The sequence below is a fragment of the Hippocampus bargibanti genome, linkage group LG18 (genome assembly GCF_051943395.1).
Source record: "Hippocampus bargibanti isolate YZ-2025 linkage group LG18, ASM5194339v1, whole genome shotgun sequence".
NCBI lineage: Eukaryota > Metazoa > Chordata > Actinopteri > Syngnathiformes > Syngnathidae > Hippocampus > Hippocampus bargibanti.
In genome coordinates, this window is record NC_142751.1 from 8063563 (window position 1) to 8077648 (window position 14086).

General features: G+C 41.9%; 1 protein-coding gene across 2 annotated transcripts in view; it reads right to left on the minus strand.

Annotated features, from left to right (window-relative positions):
• brinp1 (BMP/retinoic acid inducible neural specific 1) overlaps positions 1–14086 on the minus strand; it is a 123320-nt gene that overhangs the window by 88832 nt on the left and 20402 nt on the right. The window contains exon 3 of one of the 2 annotated variants that reach the window (XM_089020782.1): positions 3610–3877. The exons of the other annotated variant lie outside the window; for it this stretch is intronic. Coding sequence (XP_088876908.1) covers positions 3610–3827 — 218 coding nt within the window. The 5' untranslated portion in view covers positions 3828–3877. The remainder of the gene's footprint in view (positions 1–3609; positions 3878–14086) is intronic. 2 annotated transcript variants of the gene reach the window in all.

The window sequence follows — 14086 nt, forward strand, 5'->3', positions numbered from 1 at the left end:
AGTTTTTCACTTTTAAAACCCACCAAAATGTGGAGACATATGGAGCTATTTCTGGTGAACCTATCAAAACTCACCATTCAATGACACAAAATCGAGGACGTGTTTGCCACTGTAACCGGAAATCCAACTTTTTGCAACTAGGTTCACCAGTTCAACATTTTGTTGTGACTTTCTGCATATGGAAAAAATCCGTCCATCCATCTGTTTCCTATTCTGCTTTCCTCACGAGTGTCACAGGTGCACTGGAGCCTCTCCCAGCTGGCATGTATGACGCACAAGCCGTAGCTTGCCAACCCCTTCTTTTCACCAGATGTGCTCAGCATCTACCAGATAACGCCATGAATGATGATTTGAAGTTGGCATCATTTTTTAGAGATTCTTAAATGCAAGGGGAGAGATTAATTGGCACCTCGTGGATTCTCATGCCCCACCTTCCAATAGCCACTGACCTCTCCAGAGAACAAGACAAGACGCTGGCACCTCCGCCTCCTGTTTATCTTCAGAATTAGGCGCAGTGCCCATGTGATTAGAGATGGGCCAGATTTGTTTGTGGCTGATTAGGTTGGCATTGTCCGCGGTCAGTTCCTCCAGGCTAATCGTTTGTAATATGAGAGGCCAAGGGGTAAAAAATAAAGAAAATAAGGAGGGCGTTTTCTTTTTTTTTTCCGTGTTCTGCAAATCATATTCGAACAATTTCCACCCCTAAATCACTGAGGCCACCGGAATCTCCGGGGAAATTTACAAAGCTATTCAGTGTTCATTGATGCTTAGAGGGGAAGCGCGTTCGGGGAGAGCGTTGTGGTTGAGGCTTCATTCCGAGAAAACACACCAGCGGCTGATTCCGCCACTTTGCTTCCACACCGCTGCTTGAAGATGCGCTGATCTGCTACACCAAGACACACAGATGCCACCAGGCAATTTGTGCCGGTGGGTTGGCCAGTTTAGAGTGCTCATTGTAAATTGTCTCCACGGTGCTTGGGTGTTTGCTCATGGCAGTCACATGGCGCAAAGGTCTAAGAGATGCATTCTATGTCTTATTTTACCATCATTAACTAATTGGGTGAGGGAGATTACCTTATGCTAGTGAGTCATGCTCAACGTCTGACCGCTGTTTCAAAGACAAGTCCGGCTCAAGTTATCATAATGACCAGGCGGAGCCTGAGAGTTGTGATTGGTGAATCCTGGCGGGTTGCCGTTGGTTATGTCGCTGGCAAGTGGATGTCTCAGAGCAGATTGGAGTGTGCACTCAACCCAGCTGCTTGCTTCTATTTCCGCAAGCTAAAAAACAACTAAAAAATGAAAACCAACACGGTATTACACATTTATTTGCGGTTATAAAATAATATAGTCCCTTCTCATCCCATTAACCAGCAAGTGGCCTTCTCGTATACACAAGGGCAAATAAACATTTTATTTATTTGTGTATTTATTTATTTATATTGCGAGCGGTCACATCCTTGGCGGTTGGCAGTCTGCTATGGCAGCTTTTAGCCGTCAAAGCCAATTACAGAACATATCACATTTTCAAGTATGATCAATAAGTCTTTGCAGCTAAAGATTAAACAATATATTGCTTGGACAGATGAGGAACCTCCCCCTGCCCCCACCCCACCCGCCCTCCTTTTCATTTCATTGACTTGCAAACAGGGAAGTCATACCTTGCACTGATGGCTGAATTTAAAACGACAAATGGTTTGTCAGGAAGGGAAGACGATACCACGGCATAGCAACTTCCCCCCAGAGTCTCCGTCCGTGCAAACATAGTCTGTGTTTTAATAAACCCACGCAGAACACTGCAGCTTGTCTGTCGAACGCCGGCTCACAAGTCTCGCCTCTGAGAATCCCATCCTGGGCCAAACAATCCCCGCTCAGGTTCAGAAACACATTATGTAAATGCACTGTTTACCGCTACATGTGAGGAGAGCAGTGGTACGAAAACCCAAAGGGGAACAAACGGGCAGGCGCTGTGGCGACTTTCCAAGAGAGGAGCGAAATACAACAAACCCGGGAGGAGAGCGGTCAAAAGCAACGCAAGATGACTGAGGTGCATTGTTTCTTCTGATTCAGGTTTTTCGACAGTTCTGAGTTGGAGGAGGAAAATCGCAAGATCAATGAAGAGGAAAAGACTTGATGCAGGTCAGTTAGCCCTCGCATATTCACCGATTTACAAAATGATAAATTCCCAGAGTAAATACCTGTCAGGATTTATTTTAGTTTTACTCTCTGGAGCCTTCTACTATCTTTGTGACTGCTTTACTTCCTATATATGATGTTGTCCATGCGCTTTGTGATTAACTCAGCTGCTGTTAAAGCGTGTTATAATTCAATATGTATTGTATCACATTGTTTCTAGCAACACAAAAAAAACCTCACCCATTTCCTGTTCATGCTTACTGCCCACACTCAAAGAACATTTGGTTTTATGGCAATTGTTGTGGGATTTAGGTGGTATGTACCAATGTAAAGTGAGTAGAAGTGCTTCATTTGCACAAAGTTGTGCTTTGCCAATATCATGTGGCATCTTGAGACAATTCAAAACATGGATGCAAAGTTAATGGAAAAACTCTAAATTGCCTCTAAGTGTAAGGTTATTGGTGTGAATGCTCATATCTGATCATTGTTGCAAAGCCTATATGAAAGCTTCTGTTGTTTCTTTCACAAGGGTGTCATGATCTGCCCGGCAACCAACAGGTGGCGCTGTCGGCCCCGCCTGCACCTGCACAGGTGCTGGTCGTCCCGAGCCTTGGCGGACTGCCACGTTCGGATTGGCGACCAACATGTAGCGCTGTCAGCCCTGCCTGGTGAATCGCAGGTGCTGGCCGTTCCCAAACAGTGACACTCAAAAGGACTCCCGGCACGACCATTCGCTGTCGGGTCATTGTTGTATGCTTTGTATGCAATTGTATGCATTGTATGCAGTGCATGTGTTTGTTTAACCTTGGCGGACTTTTACTCTCGGTTTTCTTTTGATACATTTTATTTTTCGGTTCAAATGATTTTAACGTTTTAGATTTTGTTCCTGTTGTCTTTATTTTAATACAATTTGTCAAATACAACCTTCTGTTCCCTCCTGCCTGCTTTTTGGGATCCACATCTGCCATCACAACCTTGCAAACCGTGACAAAGGGTGAGTCAGCGCTCTGGTGGTCAGCGCGACCGTTTGGCAATTGCAAAGCTATGCATCCTGCAACACAGCCCAAGTGTCCTTGGAAGCTTTAAGAGCTCCTGACGAGGAGCCTTGAACCTTGACATCATCACCAGAATGGGGATTTGAGTGGGGTGGGTTGCGTAAGAGGCGACACAATCAAATGCGACGAGGTGTTTTTGGACTTAGGGGTTATAAAACTACAGCTATTTATGCCCTCTATTTATGGATGGCGTTTCGACGCGGCAAAGTGGAGCGACTTGCCAAATTGTTATTGTGCTCGTCAAAAAAATAAGTTTTTTTTTTTCACATTCAAAGTAAGCAAGCAACAGCCTCATCAATATCTAATGGGCAGCGACACAACACGCGACAATAAAAAATGCATCGTTGGTAAGTTAAAAATGTACATGCAGCTTTTTGCGAGTGCCATCCAAAAATAGTGCGCGGCGTCAGCGAACACTCACCTATAAATTTTATATCTGGTCGTGAATCCTTGGCGGAATCTCTCCACAAAGGACAGATAACTGCGTGAGTGGTGGAACGGTCCGCGGTCGGAGATGAGCCAGTCATACTGCTTGGCAACATGTTGCTCAGTGGCCAATGGGTCCTGGCGGGAAGACTGAACTGTTATATGGTCCCATATAAACAGGAAGCAGATGACCTCAATAAACCTCCAGTTCATGCTTTTTTTTCAGCCGCTCTCTGTTCATTCTCGCTCCATTATGTGGAGACCTGATGGGAGAGAAAAGAATAAAAGAAAGAAGGGGAGGGAGTGAGAAGAGAAAGACAGTCATTAGATGACAATTCCAGCCATGTACTTGATGAGGTTAATTGCCTGAGAGGCTAGACAAAAAATAAGAAGGCTTTCACACTCGGGTCCTTCGCTCTGATCCATCTCGGGGCGTACAGACAATGGTGGTTCAAAGACCGTGGAAAAATAAACTGCTTGCAAGGAAACTGCTTGAAACAGCCTCCATGACGATTATTACTCTGAGCATGCAAACAACTCATCATACTAAACATGAACACTCATTCCATAAATTATTTTTAAAGAAATTGTCAGACCTGACCTTAACTAACCAACCAACTAAACAACCAACCAACCAAGTAACAAACTAATCAACCAACTAACTAGTTAGCTAGCTTGCTAACTAACCAAATAAATAAATACATAAATAAACACAGAAATAAAGATAAATAGATAAAGCAAATAAATAAATAGATAAATAAATATACGTCTGTGTAAGCTCTCAGTCGTACAGGAGTGGTCCATCGATATATTTAAAAATAAATATTAATAATATAATAATATTTTTAAATATATTTAAAAATAATAAATAAATGAATGAACAAATGAACGAACGAACGAAATAAACAAATGAACGACTGAATCAACAAATGAATCAACAAATGAATGAATAAATAAGGGTGGTGCGGTACTTGAGTGGTGCGGTACTTGAGTGATGAGCACAACGACTTCACAGTGCAGATCGTGATAAAGAAATACATAAATAAATAATTGAAACAATTTATGTTAACCCTTTCTGTGAGATAATAACATAAGCGGTCCAATGTAGTAACCGCTGTCTCTGAAAGGGTTCAGATTTGTGCATTCACTTTGATGGATGTTTTGTATTGAAGAGTGATTGAATTCATTTGTGTGTTCAAATGGGAACACAATGCACTGCATCATTACAAATCGATGCTAGCGATGAATAAGAATAAGAACAGGATGAGAACATTATTATAATTTCACTCCTTGGAAAATGAAAATAGCACATACTCTCATTGTTGGGACTTTTGCTCTCACAAGTTAAATTAAGTCGCTTAGTTAACGATAAAAGAATGTACAGGAAAAAAATGTGAATTGCGTTAAAAGAACCCTTGGCCGCGGAAGGGGGTAGGGGGTGACCGATGGAGCACGATGGAGTGTGACGGTGTGAAATCTTTCCTATTTCATGCTTTATTAGACAATAACATTGTAAAAGAGCAGACTAAATGTAATGGCCCCGCTAAATAGATGATGAACAACTCGATACCTAACGTTAAATATCACTGCCGCACTTAAAATGAGCTTGCGTATCACTTTTTAGATGACTTGTACTATTGTTTAAAAAAGTGGAAGAAAAAAAATGCTATCAATACTACTGTAGCAATATTCTTTGTGGGGAGTAAGGTGGTAGAAAGACAATTATTTTTTTTAATTTCCTTTAGATCATGAAGTAAATTACTGTATTTTCCGGCGTATAAGGCGCACCCCAACGAATGGTGTATTTGCAAACTTTTTCCAGATATACGGCGCACCGGAGTGTAAGACGCAACTTCAATGAATGAAAAGATATATATATATATTTTTCAAAATGTAAGGCACACCACATTATAAGGCACTACAATAGAGGCTGGGGTTATGCACCATTTCTTCTAAAGAGGGAAATGGTGTCGGTGGCTGTTGAGAGTTGTTGCGAGACCTGTTATTTCTCAATATTACTTCACATATAAGGCGCGCCTGATTATAAGGCGCAGGGTCATCTTTTGAACAAAATCAAGGCTTTTGGATGCGCCTTATACACTGGAAAATACAGTATTTTCTTCACATAAAATTCTACGCCTATCGTGCCCCCAAAGAAATTAAAATTGCATTTTCTACTGACCAATATTTGCTTTTATTTAGATAAAAGCCGACAGTGTTTTCAGTCCTAGTTCATTGACCAAGATCAAATTGAAGAAATACAAGATGTCAAATATAAGTTCCAGGACTGATATCACCAAAGATATCTCAATCTAAAAGCCATCCCCCAGGAGATAAAACACTGATATAAGCTCTAACCTTTTGAAAAAAAGAAAAAAGTGGAGTAAACAACGATGAGACCGATGAGATTAGACTTGCTCAAGAGCGAGAGATCACTGATAATGAGGAATGAATCTTCGAGTCTGATCCAGAGATCAGACTGTGAAGCCTACCGTGGCGTTATCCGACATCGCCAAAGGAAAGTGCTTTCCATGAACAACCAGCACGTCTTTCGGTACGGGTAAAGATGCAAAAGTTGTGGAATGACACCTAACACAATTAACGGCCGTGGCAACAGAACTCTGAAGGCAAATTCATCCAGGAGTGCATGAAGGTGTGGCAGAGAATGCTGGGGAAATGATTTCGCCTCTAGGGGGGGATTACTTTCAAGGAGAAAACTTGTAGTACAAATTCCTCATGCACTGGTTCTCATGTCTGAGGATATACACGTTAAAGAAATTACATTTTGGTTGACACAGCATTGGGACTATGTTCATTCATACCGATCAGACCAGTTTGCATGGTTTGCACAACGACAATGCATTCTGTAAGTGAAGCCGTACTGTGGTCCACCCCCAGGCATTAACATTTTGCTACATAGCGCGTCATTCCACTCTCAAATCCTCAAAGCTTCCTGCTGTTAGTGAATTTACATTCATTTGGTCACAGGATGAGAATAAATCCCCCATCTTATTTCCACACACATGATTCCGTCGGTACATTAAGATCTTTATGCCACCCACTGCCATGAAATGGTGTTCATCCCATGCTGCATTTTTTTGCAGATAGTTGTACAGCGTGACTCCTTAAACCTTGCTTTACTGGCAGGTGAAACTGATTTAGTTCATAGCGCGACTCATAAAATGGTTTGGAGGTAGCTAGGCAGTGAGACAGGATTTGTTTCCATTTTTAAGATTCAAACCAAATGGGAAAGATGTTGAAGGGAAGAGAACAAACTTGTTTTTCGCAAGGGACACATTCCAAGACTACTGCAATGGGTTGAAACTTGTGAAAAAGAGAGAACATCAATTTATTTCACAATACTGTAGTTTTACAAAGGGAAGCCTGGTGGATCAGTAGTTCACGTGTCGACCTCCGAGTGCCGAATTACCGGGTCCGATTCCAGCTCAGAGCACGTGGAGTCTGCATGTGTGGGTTTTCTCCGGGTCCTTCGGTTTCCTCCCACATTCCAAAATCATGCATGGCAGGCGCTCCAAATTGTCCCTAGGTGTGAGTGTGGTTGTTTGTCTCTGTGTGTGATCTGATTGGCTGACAACCAGTTCAGGGTGTCCTCCACCTACTGCTTGAAGACAGATAGGATGGGCACCACCACCCTTGTAAGAATAAGCGGGATATGAAGTAAATAATTGGAGTTATCTGTGTTTGTAATAAGTCTTTACGCATTCGCTGCCCTTCACGAATTTATTTGTGAATTGAAAATATGTCTTAGAGCACCATTCCCGAATTAATTTGGGTTTTGTTCTTACTTGCCTGAGTGCTGCTAAATCGCTGGTGAGACCTCTGTTAATGTTTTCCCTTACCAAGGGTTTCACAAGCATTTCTCTTTTTCCCTGTTAGTACTTTGTTCCAGCTTCAGCTGTTATTAAAGCCCTACATGTACCAATATGTAAGTATTGCATTGTAATCTGGAAAGCCGCCCTCATTTCAAGCTCTTATAACTGCAGACCCATATATTTTAGGAATTAACTCTTTCTTTTCTGCTGAAAGAAGAGAGTCTAAGGTTTCTTACGCTGCATTGAATGTTTATGTAGTCCTAAAACTCAATTTCTGTGGGTCCTGGAATTTGAGTGAAAATGACAAAAACCCTAGCACTGGAGTGGAAACATTTTTCCACGTCTGGCAGTGAATGAGTTAAAAATCGATTGAAAGTAATACAAAAGTAAGGCAACATATTTAAACTTTTGCAGGAGAAGGGATCATGGAAGCATCTCTAAAATGTCAAGACTGAATTAATTTCTCTCAATCATTCATCTTCTGTCTCACTTAGCCTTATCGGGGTTATGGGAGCCTCTGGAAATAAGATGTTCACCCAATTCCGTGTTGACCGTTGTAATAATAATATACGCAGTGAGTCCAAACAGTGTGTTAAATAGACATCTCTGAGCATTATTGTCACATTGAGAAGCCGTGATACACCAAGGCAACACATCCCGCGCTAAGTATATGCCACATTGGCTTCCAAATAGTGCTCTTTTCCCGGTTCCTTTGAGGGCTGTTGTCAGATGTAGGCGGGGACTTTCAATGCCATCCAAAGGACAAACAAATCATTTGCAGACCTGTAGGATAACTAGATGGAAGCTATCTAACTTTGAGAACCATATTCATAAATACAGATCAAAGCTTAATAGAATTGGGCAGCGGCGGGATGGCAAAGAGAGCGAGAGAGAGACAGAGAGAATGTGAAAATCTATTTTCCAGCTGACAAAGCACATGCATGTCAGAGGTCAAAGCGAGTGTGATGAAAATACAGCAGCTATCGTTGACAGTTTTCCTCTAGTATAAGTGGAGTCCCAAAAAAACAACCTGTCGGAAAATATGTGGCAACATGCAAAATTGTGCAGTTTCATCGTGAATAGAAGCAGCAAGAAAATGGTCCTGGGAGGCTAAGTTTCCAATTTTCTTCATTTTCACTTTTGAAAAAAGTGTGAGGACAAAACAGCAGACTGGGTGAAGTGTGCTGCTGTGAATATTGATTCTGTGTTTTTTTTCTTTTCTTTCCCTTGCCATTTTCATGACAGAGCCAGATTTGATATGCATTTCACAAAACAGCCCGGCAGTATGTTGCAAATAATGGCCATCTTGCGCTGTTTGCAGATTGTTTGTTTTTTTTTTTTTTTTTTTTTTTTGCAAAGTGGATTAGCAAAGACGAGAGGAGATGGGGAAAAAAGTGGAAGCTGCACAGAGTGGATCATGTTGAATAAGAAATAAAGGAGGGAGGATGTCTGCTTCAGGAAATCAAGCAGACAGGACAAGGGAGGGCTTGTTTTCTCCATTGCCTGTCTTAAAGCGGCCCTATTCATGCGCCGACTCCTCCTCCATTCAGGTTCATTCAAGGGGATTGAATTTCCATTCTAGTGCCGTCACTCGCTTTGTCAATCAATTCCCATCTTCTGCCCCTGGTGGGCCAGCCTCTATCAGTGTCGCTCTTTATTTCCCAAAAAGTTCATAAGAATCGGGAGACTTGTTCTCCTGATTTGAATTTTGAATGCCAGCCAAGAAGATGAAGGGTGACTGAAGTTATTTGGGGGAGACAGGTAGACACCAGGGATGCGGCGCAACTACCTTTGCCTGTGTTTTTCACTGCATCTGGTCGCCATGATTAGCAGGATTATTTTTACATGAGTTGATTCACCATTTTGAGAGCTTTCGCTGACTTGATTCCAACCCCACCCATATTTTGCAAAGGTGTTTGTCCCATGCACCAATTCACATCTGGCCAAAAAACCACTGCAAGCTGCCGTATTGGATCATTTTGTCCGATTCCTGCCAAAGGTGAATCATTCACTGAAGAAAAATCAAAGTTTTGTCGTTGTATGCAATTGGAGCGTGCTTCTCAATCAAAATTGTTAATGTCAATGCTATTCCTGAATTTATTAAAGAATTGAAAATATGAGCGCCATTCCTGAATTTAATTTAAAACAGATTATTTTCTTACAGAGGGTGTTTTTTTAGGTGTTCAATTACCTGACATGTTTCGGCGTATACTTCCTGTCTGTAAGGAAAGAATCTGTTTTAAATTAGATATCAAGTAGACAAGATGAACTTTATACAACCATTCATGAATTTGTTTGGGTTTTGTTTTTTCTTGCGGGGGTGCAGTAAGTAAGACTTCTGTCAAAGTTTTTTTGCTTTCCACAAGGGGGCAGAATTTCTGTTTTTTCCATGATAGCGCTTTGTTACAGCTTCAGCTGTTGTTAAAGCGCTATATAGACCAATATGCATGTACAGTATTGCATTGTATTTTGGACAGCCGCACTCATTTCAAGCTCAGATAACTCCAGAGCAATATAACTTGGGAATTAACTCTTTTATGATAAAAGAAGAGAGTCTACAGTTTCTTACGCCGCATTGAATGTTTATGTCGTCCTTAAACTCAATACTCCGTGGGTCCTGCAATTTGAGTGAAAATGACAAAAACCCTGGCACGGGAGTGGACACATTTTTGCACATCGTTTGGCAATGGATGAGTTAAAAACAAAGTCATCATTTAGATCTTGACCGATTGCTTCCATGGTTTAAACACAAATCGATTGACAATGGTTTTCTTCATTGAGAGTCTTTTGCTGAAGTTAGACCGGCCTTAAAGCACTAAATCTGCTGAGCTTCATTTTAGCCAGAGCTTGACCAAACGATTCGTGTGTGTGTGTGTGTGTGTGTGTGTGTGTGTGTGTGTGTGTGTGTGTGTGTGTGTGTGTGTGTGTGTGTGTGTGTGTGTGTGTGTGTGTGTGTGTGTGTGTGTGTGTGTGTGTGTGTGTGTGTGTGATGAATGCTTCAATCTGAAGAGACTACTCGCTGCCGCCTGCAGCCAAACGTGCATAGATCAATTAGCTCCTGATGTTCCAATATCCCTGAAATGAGGAATGCATCTGGCACACCGTCCAACTTTCGGGAACCGTTCATCACCGCTCGCCTAGAATTAATATATTGAATTTTCTGATTGGATCGGCCCCCTCCCTCGGACAAACACTCACCTTGAAATCAAAAGGACACTGAATTTCAAGAACACACTGTTGTCAAGAAATGAATCAACAGAAAAGCACTTGGTGGATAACACCAAAACATTAACCGCTGGTTGGAGGTAATCACCTCGACGCATCAACTCTCAAGGGTGCGGTTGAGAGAATAACCCAATACAAATCTGAATTCCGAGAACGATGATCGCACAGCTCTCAGTATGTGCGGAAAGGCGTGGTAATGGTCGGCCGCTCGCGATTGCCAGGAAGTAACACAAGAACTCAGCGACCATCCATGGCTAACTTGATTTGGATTTGATTCCATATCTCACCATTCCACCCCCCACTGCACCCTCCCGACATGGCTGCTACTTAAAAAAAATATAGCTGTGGTGGCACCCTGACCTTGACAAGATGGGGCTGTACAAGTAGCAGACTTGATAATTAAATTCTTGCGGTCGGTCAGCAACCAATCAGTTGAGCTCAGTGATGAATGGCTGATTTTAAAGCACCAACTAATTCACTCACTGTGACGGTTCTTCAGGTTTACCTAACATCTGAATTATTTTAAAAAGAGAGGAGGTCCAGGAGGGTCCCCTCTCTTATGCTTTTTGTCGTCAATCCGACATGAGGATTATATGATCGTTGTTCCCGTATTAGCCGCGACAGCACGGCGCTGGTTTATGAGATGCTTCTTCAATCCGGGAACGGCTCCGTCATAAAGCAAACTAATTAATAAGATTTCAGAGACAGCGTGAGATCGTTGGCGATGGATGCGCCAGAGCTGTCTGATTTTTCACTATGATGCAGATGAGGCGGCCACCAGAAAGGCAGTAAAATATGACATGGGAGAAAATAAACACAATTAATCCTTTATTTGCTCTATGGGTGAATTGGCAGTTGAGGGAAATAAAAACATTGCCAGGCTTAAATTATTTGTGTACCATAAAGTCTACGATTTTAAAAATGAAACATTGCTAATGAAACAAAAACTCAGCACGGCAGTGAAAGAAAGTTGATGCATGCAGGGACTGTGAATCTTCGGGAGTGAGAATCGACGATGGACCACATTCAGCAGCGGTGGACCACTGAGCATGAAGCAACTATAGAACTTATATGTCAAATAGGGAGTTTATACGGCAACTTGAGAGCTTCTACAAAGACGATGGAGATTTGACAGTTGTTTCCGAATGGTGGCAGCGAGAGAGAGTGCATGCTGTGAATGGAGTTCAAGGAGTTCACGAAGCACCTGAGGAACATCTATTAACCTTGATCCTCCTACAACATCTATCGAATTTATACCAGTGATGGAGCGCAAACTTCTGTCAGTAGCCAGCGGCGGACCTTCAAATCAGTCATCAATTGAATTGAAGTCCAAGATGGCGCTCGAGTAGGCAGCCATCGGCAAGTGCTCTCATGATCCTTGATTTTTTATTTTTTTGTGTGTGTTTTCTTTTGTGATTTTGTGTTGTTGTGCAGATCGTTTTTCATCATTTTTGGCCACCACATTGATCAAGGAGGAGACAGTGCTGAGCGGATGCGCTTTCTCGGCAACAACATGAATATGGCAGCACTTTTTTAGCTGCGAGAGTGGCTGCCTTTACAGCAGCTTCTGTGTTTTGTTTTTGCTGCTGTGAAATGTAAATTTCTCCACTGTGAGACAAATAAAAACTCATTTAATGTAATTTAATGTAATCTAATCTAACAGTCCATCATTATTTAGGGCTGGCCAGTCTGTCAATCTGACTCATTTGTATTTTGAACATGCTTCCTTCATGGCTGAATTTTATGACAGAGTGCTTTTGGGGATCGTGCCTGTCTGGAGGACGGCTGAAAATCCCTTCCAGCGAACCCATATTGCTTCAATATTTCAAACGTGAGCCTAGATTATTTACATTTTATATTGACTAAAAAGGAGTTCACCAACTCGGGAGCTCAAACATGGATTATAGAATGGTATGTGTAAATATATATCTCTGAAATGATCCGCATGCCCAAATGAAGAGAAAATGTCACTTACATTGTCGAGTTTACTGGAATGGATTTTGTCCACCATGAAAGGCAAATGAATGTGGTAGGGCTCATTTTTTTTAAAATAAATTTTAATTTACAGAAAAGCGGCGCAGGATATGGTGCAAATATTTTGGAGGCCTTTAAATCTCACTTTGAGACGCCACTGAAGATGACATCGCGTCATGGCTGCAAAGGTTAAATGAAGCATCTACATGTCGTATCAGGTTGAATCTCGTATGCAGTGTGAAGCTCGCCGTAACGTTTGAAAACTAAGGACTTTATACAGATGTGGTTTATAAGACGCTTGAGCCTCAACAACAAGAAGAGGGTCATTAGAGACAATGGCTTTTATACGACGACGGTTTAAATAACAGCAACTACGGAGCTTGCGCAGTTCATCTAGCACGGCTATGAAATTCAGATAAAAAAAAGAGAGGAACATTTCTCCCTCGGTTCCACGTATGAGCCGATTTGTCACCAACCACGCGACTGTGGTTGCCGCACAGATGAAGATTGATCATTTGTCAAGTCACAAATTGGCTTTCAAGTGCATTCTCTAATTACCCTGTGGTTTTATTGATGAGAAACCACTGACTGTTTTCCGTGGATTTACCTCAGCGGAGCCTTTTTTGGGGGGGAGGGGTTGTTTTGAATAGGCCGTCTCCCGCCCAAAAAAGACATTAAGGGAAGCGGCGCTAAAGCCAGCCACCCTGACAGATTGCACTCATCTGTTCGATTGGAATAATATATGACAAGAATGTGTGAGAGCATATTCCCCTTCCCGTAGTGGTTTCCCATAATGCAGGCAGAAGTGGCCCCGACATAAATCCAAGCATCTCAGAGGATGCCGATGACAGGTGCTCGCTGTCTACATCCTCCGTGCTGGCGCATGTAAATATCAAGCGATGTTATCTACTGTAAACTAGTTCTCTGACCCAAAAGGTGCCCCCCACCACGAGGGAAAGCACAAGCACAGAGATGATCTCCCGCAGAGAGATGATTACAATGCACCAAAAAACGAATGACAATTATAATATTAAAATGTGTGTATTTTATACTACCTACACAGACAGAAACTTTCATAACCCGCAATGCATAGGTGTCAAAGTCAAGGCCCGAGGGCCAAATCTGCCCACCACATCATTTTATTCGGCCCGTGGAAGCAAATCAAAAATTCCAATATGCTTGCTAAAGTCCCAACCAATATGTGAAATTGTCCCATGTAAAACAAAATAACAGTCATTATTTTTAAATTCAAATTTGAAAATTAGTTATTCATTATTTTCTTGTGTGCTCCAGATGTAAAATGTGGAGAGGATTACACATTCTAATGTCTTCCCTAAATTCAGAACAGCCCCAGAGAGGAAACCGCAACTACAGTGTGGACTGCAGCAAAAAAAAAAAAAAAGAGTTTCATGTCCTTGCCGTAATGCGATTTCCAAAAGT